We start from the raw sequence: 12,996 nt of genomic DNA, 5'->3' as shown, positions 1-12,996 counted from the left end.
TACATACAATTTACTACCAATGGGCAAAAAATAAATTTTGGGTGATAGTTTTATCTGTTAAAAAGAGATGTATGTTTGAATGATAAACCAATAAAAACAAAGTGTAGTCTTTTTATTCCAACACATGGTATTGTTAAAGTCCACATAAAACAAATCACTGCACCTATATCAAAATCACTTTTTACTAAAGACATCTTTACTTATGACCTCATTTATGTAAAACATACTAGTGTAAGATGACCTCACGTAACATATCATGGTGTAAGATGACCTAACTTTGTCATTTATGTAACACAAAATCATGCAAGATGACCTCACATGTTAACACAATATAGTGAAAGATGAACTTACTTATGTAAAACACCATAGTGCACTTAAAGATAACCTCACTTATGTAAAACACCATAGTGCACTTAAAGATAACCTCATTTATGTAAAACACCATAGCGTACTTAAAGATAACCTCACTTATGTAAAACACCATAGTGCACTTAAAGATAACCTCACTTATGTAAAACACCATAGTGCACTTAAAGATAACCTCACTTATGTAAAACACCATAGTGCACTTAAAGATAACCTCATTTATGTAAAACACCATAATGCACTTAAAGATAACCTCACTGATGTAAAACACCATAATGCACTTAAAGATAACCTCGCTTATGCAAAACTCCATAGCACCCTTAAAGATAACCTCATTTATGTAAAACACCATAGTGAACAGTGACCTCACCTATGTAACACACCATTATATAAGGCAACCTCACTTATAATGCAATAATTTTATACAGCTGTCATAAAAAGTTTTATAATGAGGGAGGTCTTTTTGTGTCAGGATCTTTAATAATCATCATCATCATCATCATCATCATCATTATAGTACCATACTTCTCTCTCAATATTAGCTTATCTCCCATAAAACCCTCAGAAGTATAAAATATTCTTTATAATTACACAACATTTATAAATGAAAAGAAAGAATGAATGAATTACGTTGGAGAAAGATCACACAAATCACTTTTTAAAATTACATAATGAATTTATATGTACAGCATTGTATCCTGCTAACATCTGTTTAATGGCTGCACATAAAGTAGAAGCTGAACCAATATTTGGTGAGATATATTACAGTGTTTTTGTTGTTATTGTTGTTGTTGTAGGGTTTAATGCCACTTTTCAGCACACGATAGGCTATACAAGGCAGCCAGTATTAATGATGGAGGAAGAACCCAGAAAGAACCACTGACCCACGAGAAGCTACTGGCAAGCTTTCTCACATACCCACATTGGCCTAATCTGAGACTCGAACCCATGCAGACAGAGGTGAGATGGCAGTGATCCATAACGTAGAGTGCTTTAGACCACTAGACCACTCAGGGCCCCTATATTACAGTGGAAACATTCTTCTTTGAACATGGATGTGGTAGCCAATTCCAGAAAGCAGAATCAGTTAACTACTTTTTCTATAGGATTAGATGATCATGGTTGGGTATTTATCGATGTGTAAATTTTACCTAATCACTCACAAAGTAAAAAAAAGTATGAAGGACTTTATGTGAACTTTGTGAGTGATTAGGTAAAATTTACACATCGATAAATACCCAACCATAATCATTTAATCCTTATAATTCCAATTTAATTCTTTTCTAACATCAAGGTAGCATATTTAATCAACAAAACGTTCACTTTTATGTAGATCAAAGTTTTCTTTCATTAGCCTTTGAATGCAATAGAATATATAGCCCTATCTTCCCTAGCTAAAATTTGTCAATCATTGATACAGTAATATGGGGTAGAATGTCATAGCAGGTCATGCCAGCGATATATTGTTTTGATCATTATTTATTTTAATATATAAAAAATAGTTGTTGCAGTTAAACCAGGATATTCCATTTTTCTAGAAAATTATGCTTGCATATGGCACATGCTGTTATAGCAATGTTGTTTTTACTTTCCATGCATTTTTATGTTTCAGAAGCAAAATCGTGTCCATTTTTAGTTACATCCCTTGTTTGGCATATGACCCTGACCCTTCATAACCCCTGCTGTAACATGTTGTCAGGTATGTGAAATACGCTAGTTTCTGAAGATCGGTTTGCAAAGCCTACTACATCCTTTTGTTGGGAAAAAGGATAATTGGTGGAGTGCAGGAAGGGCTGTGCAATTACATTGTTATATTTTATAATAGTCCATTGTAATCTGTGGTTTGTAAATTTTGATTGGAAATCACAGGAGTGGGTGGGTGGATTTTTGTTGTTGTTATTATTAGGGTGTAAGGGGTTGATAGAAACAAAACTTCACATCAAATGACATGTAAATAGGGAACTAAAAGTAGTCTGCAGAATTTATCAACGTGTAAAAAATTCCAGATCAGTATCACATGACCAGTTACATCAAATCAAATTGATGAAAACACGTTCAATTCATAAACTTTGGAATTATATTGCATTTGTTTGTTTTTATAGTTGTAAATAAAGTTATAATGTTGATCATAAAGAGTACATAAAGATATTATTGTTTAGCATAAGCATATCACTCAAGGAAAAGGGTGTTAAATTATGAAAGGTTTTTTAACCAAATGCATACAATAAAATATTTTATCTCAAGGAAGGCCACTTAAAAAATGATCATATCAGCAGGCAGTGACTAGCTTCATACAATTATTATTAATATTACTTTGTGTGCAGCAATAGTTCATAACCAGTAATATATAAGTTGAACAGTTTCTTTCTGTGCATTGAGTAGATATTTCTTTATCCTTGGTATAATATTATTTTTGGAAACTAAAATGTTGCAGACTTGATCTAATGGGATATGAGGTGATTCTGAGTTAGTTTATAATCAACATATAATTCTACGACTTTATGATATACTATGCTAGGTATATATTCATCACTTACACACAGCTGAATTAGGTTTTGTGTGGGTAGTCTGTTTGATTTGTTCCTAATAACACTGCAGTGGTCTTTATGGTAGTTTATGATATACAATGCTAGGTATATATTCATCAATTACAGACAGCTGAATTAGGTTTTGTGTGGGTAGTCTGTTTGATTTGTTCCTACTAACACTGCAGTGGTCTTTATGGTAGTTACAGGTACTGAAATAGGCAATTTCACCTGTGAAATAAAAATGAAACCAAATAAAATGCAGCAAGAACATAAACTCAATGCAGTAGAAAAACAAATGCTGAATTAGAAGGAATGCAACCAAATGAAGAATACATTTTGAAAATCAATAAAATATTCTGAATGTAACACAAATACATTTAATATATGGATTTGAAAATCAATTATTTTCAAACAAATACAATTTTCATTGTTGTAAGCCTCTTTTGCATGGTATCCAAATTTCAGGTTCCTCATACTGGCAGACAATATTCCACCCATAACAAGACAACATTCCAACCATAACAAGACAATATTCCGTGCATAACAAGACAATATTCCATGCATAACAAGACAATATTCCATGCATAACAAGATAATATTCCATGCATAACAAGATAATATTCCACCCATAACAAGACAAGACATTGTTCATGTCAATGATGACATCAAAATTAACACTGGTGATGTCTACATGTATATGTACACTTTCTCTGAAAAGAATAAAAAAGAATTAAACTTTTTTGACAATTGCTCTACAACTACATTTTGACACTTGTATCAGTTGTAGGTACAATTTATTTAAAGCAGTATTTAGCAATTTATACATTTGCTACTTCAATACAGCTAAAGCTACAGTTTGTCCCTTAAACTATTATGGCCCAACATAAGTAAATATATTTCTATTTGATTCCAGAAATGAAGAAAATGAAAAGGAGATGATGGTAGAAATCTGATTGCATAATAAAAAGTGTTTCTTATTTATTAATGGAATGTAAACAGCACAAACAGAATGCAAGCATACTTCAAACAGACCACAAACAGTTTATCTGGGGTAATCCAGTGGTAACATTCAAACACTCGCCATGCATTTTGGGTGACCTATTGGTAACATTCAAACACTCGCCATGCATTTTGGGTGATCTATTGGTAACATTCAAACACTCGCCATGCATCTGGGGTGATCTATTGGTAATATTCAAACACTCGCCATGCATCTGGGGTGATCTATTGGTAACATTCAAACACTCGCCATGCATTTTGGGTGATCTATTGGTAACATTCAAACACTCGCCATGCATCTGGGGTGATCCAGTGGTAATATTCAAACACTCGCCATGCATCTGGGGTGATCCAGTGGTAATATTCAAACACTCGCCATGCATCTGGGGTGATCAATTGGTAACATTCAAACACTCGCCATGCATTTTGGGTGATCTACTGGTAACATTCAAACACTCGCCATGCATCTGGGGTGATCTATTGGTAATATTCAAACACTCGCCATGCATCTGGCGTGATCCAGTGGTAATATTCAAACACTCACCATGCATCTGGGGTGATCCAGTGGTAATATTCAAACACTCGCCATGCATCTGGGGTGATCCAGTGGTAATATTCAAACACTCGCCATGCATCTGGGGTGATCCAGTGGTAATATTCAAACACTCGCCATGCATTTTGGGTGATCTATTGGTAACATTCAAACACTCGCCATGCATCTGGGGTGATCCAGTGGTAACATTCAAACACTCGCCATGCATCTGGGGTGATCCAGTGGTAATATTCAAACACTCGCCATGCATCTGGGGTGATCTAGTGGTAACATTCAAACACTCGCCATGCATCTGGGGTGATCCAGTGGCAATATTCAAACACTCGACATGCATCTGGGGTGATCCAGTGGTAATATTCAAACACTCGCCATGCATCTGGGGTGATCTATTGGTAACATTCAAACACTCGCCATGCATTTTGGGTGATCTATTGGTAATATTCAAACACTCGCCATGCATCTGGGGTGATCCAGTGGTAATATTCAAACACTCGCCATGCATCTGGGGTGATCCAGTGGTAATATTCAAACACTCGCCATGCATCTGGCGTGATCCAGTGGTAATATTCAAACACTCAATATGCATCTGGGGTGATCCAGTGGTAATATTCAAACACTCGCCATGCATCTGGGGTGATCCAGTGGTAATATTCAAACACTCGCCATGCATCTGGGGTGATCTATTGATAACATTCAAACACTCGCCATGCATTTTGGGTGATCTATTGGTAACATTCAAACACTCGCCATGCATCTGGGGTGATCCAGTGGTAACATTCAAACACTCGCCATGCATCTGGGGTGATCCAGTGGTAATATTCAAACACTCGCCATGCATCTGGGGTGATCTAGTGGTAACATTCAAACACTCGCCATGCATCTGGGGTGATCCAGTGGCAATATTCAAACACTCGCCATGCATCTGGGGTGATCCAGTGGTAATATTCAAACACTCGCCATGCATCTGGGGTGATCTATTGGTAACATTCAAACACTCGCCATGCATCTGGGGTGATCCAGTGGTAATATTCAAACACTCGCCATGCATCTGGGGTGATCTAGTGGTAACATTCAAACACTCGCCATGCATCTGGGGTGATCCAGTGGTAATATTCAAACACTCGCCATGCATCTGGGGTGATCCAGTGGTAATATTCAAACACTCGCCATGCATCTGGGGTGATCCAGTGGTAATATTCAAACACTCACCGTGCATCTGGGGTAATCTATTGGTAACATTCAAACACTTGCCATGCATCTGGGGTGATCCAGTGGTAATATTCAAACACTCGCCATGCATCTGGGGTGATCCAGTGGTAATACTCAAACACTCGCCATGCATCTGGGGTGATCTATTGGTAACATTCAAACACTTGCCATGCATCTGGGGTGATCTAGTGGTAACATTCAAACACTCGCCATGCATCTGGGGTGATTTAGTGGTAACATTCAAACACTCGCCATGCATCTGGGGTGATCTATTGGTAACATTCAAACACTCGCCATGCATCTGGGGTGATCTAGTGGTAACATTCAAACACTCGCCATGCATCTGGGGTGATTTAGTGGTAACATTCAAACACTCGCCATGCATCTGGGGTGATCTATTGGTAACATTCAAACACTCGCCATGCATCTGGGGTGATCCAGTGGTAATATTCAAACACTCACCATGGATCTGGGGTGATCCAATGGTAATATTCAAAAACTCGCCATGCATCTGGGGTGATCTAGTGGTAACATTCAAACACTCGCCATGCATCTGGGGTGATTTAGTGGTAACATTCAAACACTCACCATGCATCTGGGGTGATCCAGTGGTAACACTCAAACACTCACCATGCATCTTGGTTGATCCAGTGGTAACATTCAAACACTCGCCATGCATTTTGGGTGATCTAATGGTAACATTCAAACACTCGCCATGCATCTGGGGTGATCTATTGGTAACATTCAAACACTCGCCATGCATCTGGGGTGATCTATTGTTAATATTCAAACACTCACCATGCATCTGGGGTGATTTATTGGTAACATTCAAACACTCGCCATACATTTTGGGTGATCTATTGGTAACATTCAAACACTCACCGTGCATCTGGGGTGATCCAGTGGTAATATTCAAACACTCACCATGCATCTGGGGTGATCTATTGGTAACATTCAAACACTCACCATGCATCTGGGGTGATCCAGTGGTAACATTCAAACACTCGCCATGCATCTGGGGTGATCCAGTGGTAACACTCAAACACTCACCATGCATCTTGGGTGATCCAGTGGTAACATTCAAACACTCACCATGCATCTGGGGTGATCCAGTGGTAACATTCAAACACTCGCCATGCATCTGGGGTGATCCAGTGGTAATATTCAAACAATCACCATGCATTTTGGGTGATCTAATGGTAACATTCAAACACTCACCATGCATCTGGGGTGATCCAGTGGTAACACTCAAACACTCACCATGCACCTTGGTTGATCCAGTGGTAACATTCAAACACTCGCCATGCATTTTGGGTGATCTAATGGTAACATTCAAACACTCGCCATGCATCTGGGGTGATCTATTGGTAACATTCAAACACTCGCCATGCATCTGGGGTGATCTATTGTTAATATTCAAACACTCACCATGCATCTGGGGTGATTTATTGGTAACATTCAAACACTCGCCATACATTTTGGGTGATCTATTGGTAACATTCAAACACTCACCGTGCATCTGGGGTGATCCAGTGGTAATATTCAAACACTCACCATGCATCTGGGGTGATCTATTGGTAACATTCAAACACTCACCATGCATCTGGGGTGATCCAGTGGTAACATTCAAACACTCGCCATGCATCTGGGGTGATCCAGTGGTAACACTCAAACACTCACCATGCATCTTGGGTGATCCAGTGGTAACATTCAAACACTCACCATGCATCTGGGGTGATCCAGTGGTAACATTCACACACTCGCCATGCATCTGGGGTGATCCAGTGGTAATATTCAAACAATCACCATGCATTTTGGGTGATCTAATGGTAACATTCAAACACTCGCCATGCATCTCGGGTGATCCAGTGGTAATATTCAAACACTCACTGTGCATCTGGGGTGATCTATTGGTAACAGTCAAACACTCGCCATGCATCTGGGGTCATCCAGTGGTAATATTCAAACACTCGCCATGCATCTGGGGTGATCTATTGGCAACATTCAAACACTCGCCATGCATCTGGGGTGATCTAGTGGTAACATTCAAACACTCGCCATGAATCTGGGGTGATTTAGTGGTAACATTCACACACTCGCCATGCATCTGGGGTGATCTATTGGCAACATTCAAACACTCGCCATGCATTTGGGGTGATCTAGTGGTAACATTCAAACACTCGCCATGCATCTGGGGTGATTTAGTGGTAACATTCAAACACTTGCCATGCATCTGGGGTGATCTATTGGTAACATTCAAACACTCGCCATGCATCTGGGGTGATCCAGTGGTAATATTCAAACACTCACCATGCATCTGGGGTGATCCAGTGGTAATATTCAAACACTCGCCATGCATCTGGGGTGATCTAGTGGTAACATTCAAACACTCGCCATGCATCTGGGGTGATTTAGTGGTAACATTCAAACACTCGCCATGCATCTGGGGTGATCTATTGGTAACACTCAAACACTCACCGTGCATCTGGGGTGATCCAGTGGTAACATTCAAACACTCGCCATGCATTTTGGGTGATCTAATGGTAACATTCAAACACTCGCCATGCATCTGGGGTGATCTATTGGTAACATTCAAACACTCGCCATGCATCTGGGGTGATCTATTGTTAATATTCAAACACTCACCGTGCATCTGGGGTGATTTATTGGTAACATTCAAACACTTGCCATACATTTTGGGTGATCTATTGGTAGCATTCAAACACTCACCGTGCATCTGGGGTGATCCAGTGGTAATATTCAAACACTCACCATGCATCTGGGGTGATCTATTGGTAACATTCAAACACTCACCATGCATCTGGGGTGATCCAGTGGTAACATTCAAACACTCGCCATGCATCTGGGGTGATCCAGTGGTAACACTCAAACACTCACCATGCATCTTGGGTGATCCAGTGGTAACATTCAAACACTCACCATGCATCTTGGTTGATCCAGTGGTAACATTCAAACACTCGCCATGCATCTGGGGTGATCCAGTGGTAATATTCAAACAATCACCATGCATTTTGGGTGATCTAATGGTAACATTCAAACACTCGCCATGCATCTGGGGTAATATTCAAACACTCACTGTGCATCTGGGGTGATCTATTGGTAACATTCAAACACTCACCATGCATCTGGGGTGATCTAGTGGTAACATTCAAACACTCACCGTGCATCTGGGGTGATCTATTGGTAACATTCAAACACTCGCCATGCATCTGGGGTGATCTAGTGGTAACATTCAAACACTCACCGTGCATCTGGGGTGATCTATTGGTAACATTCAAACACTCACCGTGCATCTGGGGTGATCCAGTGGTAATATTCAAACACTCACCATGCATCTGGGGTGATCTATTGGTAACATTCAAACACTCACCGTGCATCTGGGCTGATCCAGTGGTAACATTCAAACACTCGCCATGCATCTGGGATGATGTAGTGGTAACATTCAAACACTCACCGTGCATCTGGGGTGATCCAGTGGTAACATTCAAACACTCGCCATGCATCTGGGTTGATCCAGTGGTAACACTCAAACACTCACCGTGCATCTGGGGTGATCCAGTGGTAACATTCAAACACTCGCCATGCATCTGGGGTGATCCAGTGGTAACATTCAAACACTCGCCATGCATCTGGGGTGATCCAGTGGTAACATTCAAACACTCGCCATGCATTTTGGGTGATCCAGTGGTAACACTCAAACACTCACCGTGCATCTGGGGTGATCCAGTGGTACATTCAAACACTCGCCATGCATCTGGGGTGATCTAGTGGTAATATTCAAACACTCACCATGCATCTGGGGTGATCCAGTGGTAACATTCAAACACTCGCCATGCATCTGGGGTGATCCAGTGGTAATATTCAAACACTCACCATGCATCTGGGGTGATATATTGGTAATATTCACACACTCGCCATGCATCTGGGGTGATCTATTGGTAACATTCAAACACTCACCGTGCATCTGGGCTGATCCAGTGGTAACATTCAAACACTCGCCATGCATCTGGGATGATCTAGTGGTAACATTCAAACACTCACCGTGCATCTGGGGTGATCCAGTGGTAACATTCAAACACTCGCCATGCATCTGGGTTGATCCAGTGGTAACACTCAAACACTCACCGTGCATCTGGGGTGATCCAGTGGTAACATTCAAACACTCACCATGCATCTGGGGTGATCCAGTGGTAACATTCAAACACTCACCATGCATCTGGGGTGATCCAGTGGTAATATTCAAACAATCACCATGCATTTTGGGTGATCTAATGGTAACATTCAAACACTCGCCATGCATCTGGGGTAATATTCAAACACTCACTGTGCATCTGGGGTGATCTATTGGTAACATTCAAACACTCACCATGCATCTGGGGTGATCTAGTGGTAACATTCAAACACTCACCGTGCATCTGGGGTGATCTATTGGTAACATTCAAACACTCACCGTGCATCTGGGGTGATCTATTGGTAACATTCAAACACTCGCCACGCATCTGGGGTGATCTAGTGGTAACATTCAAACACTCACCGTGCATCTGGGGTGATCTATTGGTAACATTCAAACACTCACCGTGCATCTGGGGTGATCCAGTGGTAATATTCAAACACTCACCATGCATCTGGGGTGATCTATTGGTAACATTCAAACACTCACCGTGCATCTGGGCTGATCCAGTGGTAACATTCAAACACTCGCCATGCATCTGGGATGATCTAGTGGTAACATTCAAACACTCACCGTGCATCTGGGGTGATCCAGTGGTAACATTCAAACACTCGCCATGCATCTGGGTTGATCCAGTGGTAACACTCAAACACTCACCGTGCATCTGGGGTGATCCAGTGGTAACATTCAAACACTCGCCATGCATCTGGGGTGATCCAGTGGTAACATTCAAACACTCGCCATGCATCTGGGGTGATCTAGTGGTAACATTCAAACACTCGCCATGCATTTTGGGTGATCCAGTGGTAACACTGAAACACTCACCGTGCATCTGGGGTGATCCAGTGGTACATTCAAACACTCGCCATGCATCTGGGGTGATCTAGTGGTAATATTCAAACACTCACCATGCATCTGGGGTGATCTATTGGTAACATTCAAACACTCGCCATGCATCTGGGGTGATTTAGTGGTAATATTCAAACACTCGCCATGCATCTGGGGTGATCCAGTGGTAACATTCAAACACTCACCATGCATCTGGGGTGATCCAGTGGTAATATTCAATCACTCGCCATGCATATGGGGTGATCTAGTGGTAACATTCAAACACTCGCCATGCATATGGGGTGATCTAATGGTAACATTCAAACACTTGCCATGCATCTGGGGTGATCCAGTGGTAACATTCAAACACTCGCCATGCATCTGGGGTGATCCAGTGGTAATATTCAAACACTCGCCATGCATCTGGGGTGATCTATTGGTAACATTCAAACACTCACCATGCATCTGGGGTGATCCAGTGGTAATATTCAAACACTCACCGTGCATCTGGGGTGATCCAGTGGTAACATTCAAACACTCGCCATGCATCTGGGGTGATCCAGTGGTAATATTCAAACACTCACCATGCATCTGGGGTGATATATTGGTAATATTCACACACTCGCCATGCATCTGGGGTGATCTATTGGTAACATTCAAACACTCACCGTGCATCTGGGGTGATCCAGTGGTAACAATCAAACACTCGCCATGCATCTGGGGTGATCTATTGTTAATATTCAAACACTCGCCATGCATCTGGGGTGATCTATTGGTAACATTCAAACACTCGCCATGCATCTGGGGTGATCCAGTGGTAATATTCAAACACTCGCCATGCATCTGGGGTGATTTAGTGGTAACATTCAAACACTCACCATGCATCTGGGGTGATCCACTGGTAATATTCAAACACTCGCCATGCATCTGGGGTGATCTATTGGTAACATTCAAACACTCGCCATGCATCTGGGGTGATCCAGTGGTAACAGTCAAACACTCATCGTGCATCTGGGGTGATCCAGTGGTAACATTCAAACACTTGCCATGCATCTGGGGTGATTTAGTGGTAATATTCAAACACTTGCCATGCATTTTGGGTGATCCAGTGGTAACACTCAAACACTCACCATGCATCTGGGGTGATCCAGTGGTAATATTCAAACACTTGCCATGCTAATCACTTAGTCAACGAAACTCATACTGTTATACTGAGGCCCTATCTAGTGAGGAATTGTTATATTGAGGCCCTATCTAGTGAGGGACTATTATACAGAGGCCCTATCTAGTGAGGAACTGTTATATTGAGGCCCTATCTAGTGAAGAACTGTTATACTGAGGACCTATCTAGCGAGTAACTGTTATACTGAGGCCCTATCTAGTGAGGGAGTATTATACTGAGGCCCTGTCTACTAAGAAACCAAACGCGAAACTAAGGTAGTTTATAGTGAGGAAGCAGTGTCATAATAAGGTCTCTTATAGTGGAAGCCATTGTAATTTGCACACAAAAAAGAAGAAAAATACTCACTAGTATTGTTTCCATAGCGACCTGTAGGGCAGGGGATGGGGTTTTCCAGGCCTGCAGTGCAATAAAACCCTTGAGGACAATCTCTTGTGTTATTGCTAGCAAGGGGACAGTAGTACCCTGCTGGACATGTTATACAGCTTGCAAGATCAGGAGTCTTAGTCACATTGGTATATGTTCCTCCAGGACATGGTTGCTATAAGAGAAAACAAAAATTATTTTACAAATGAACATATTTTTAACCAATAATACATAAGTTTTACCAGTCTTTCACATGATGACTTCGTAGAAACAAAAATGTATGATTGTTAAAATATTGGCCACTGCACTATATTTAAGACTTTTTCTGCATTTCCAAAGAATTTTATCGACCTATTAAAAATACAGTTAGTCCCCACCTTACATACAGGTCCATTTCAATAAATTTGCCTAGGAAATTTGTATTTCATTATTGATTTGGAAACTTGTCAATTACAAATCCAACAAAATAAATTTTACCATTACTGTTTCTGCTGTGTCATTTTATGCTGACTTGTTCTTCACCCTTTCTGTTAAAATAGCATCTGCATAGAGTCAGGAACTAAGTGACTAAACCTAGCAACTATTAAAAAAATCGTAACTTCTGACATACCCACCCTTCACCTGTCAAATAACGATGAAAACAGGAAATTTATATATATCATTTTCTCCCACTGCTAGTTAATTTAAGATGTTCAAATCATTTAAAGTTTTGAGTTTGAGTTAGAATTTAAACCACAAAGTTTGAAGATTATGGAGATTGTAAGACTGATCAGGT

The 12,996-nt window shown here is 40.7% G+C and overlaps 1 protein-coding gene across 1 annotated transcript in view; it reads right to left on the bottom strand.

Annotated features, from left to right (window-relative positions):
• Positions 1-12,996, bottom strand: part of LOC149790601 (uncharacterized) — a 400,967-nt gene that overhangs the window by 268,724 nt on the left and 119,247 nt on the right. Inside the window, exon 27 of the mRNA XM_089972700.1 lies at positions 12,204-12,396. Within this exon, the coding sequence (XP_089828826.1) occupies positions 12,204-12,396 (193 nt within the window). The remainder of the gene's footprint in view (positions 1-12,203; positions 12,397-12,996) is intronic.

The sequence above is a fragment of the Sinohyriopsis cumingii genome, chromosome 10 (genome assembly GCF_028554795.1).
Source record: "Sinohyriopsis cumingii isolate HCF-2022 chromosome 10, ASM2855479v2, whole genome shotgun sequence".
Classification (NCBI taxonomy): Eukaryota; Metazoa; Mollusca; class Bivalvia; order Unionida; family Unionidae; genus Sinohyriopsis; species Sinohyriopsis cumingii.
The sequence above is the reverse complement of the archived record's forward strand: the minus strand, read 5'-3'. Positions and strand labels throughout refer to the sequence as shown.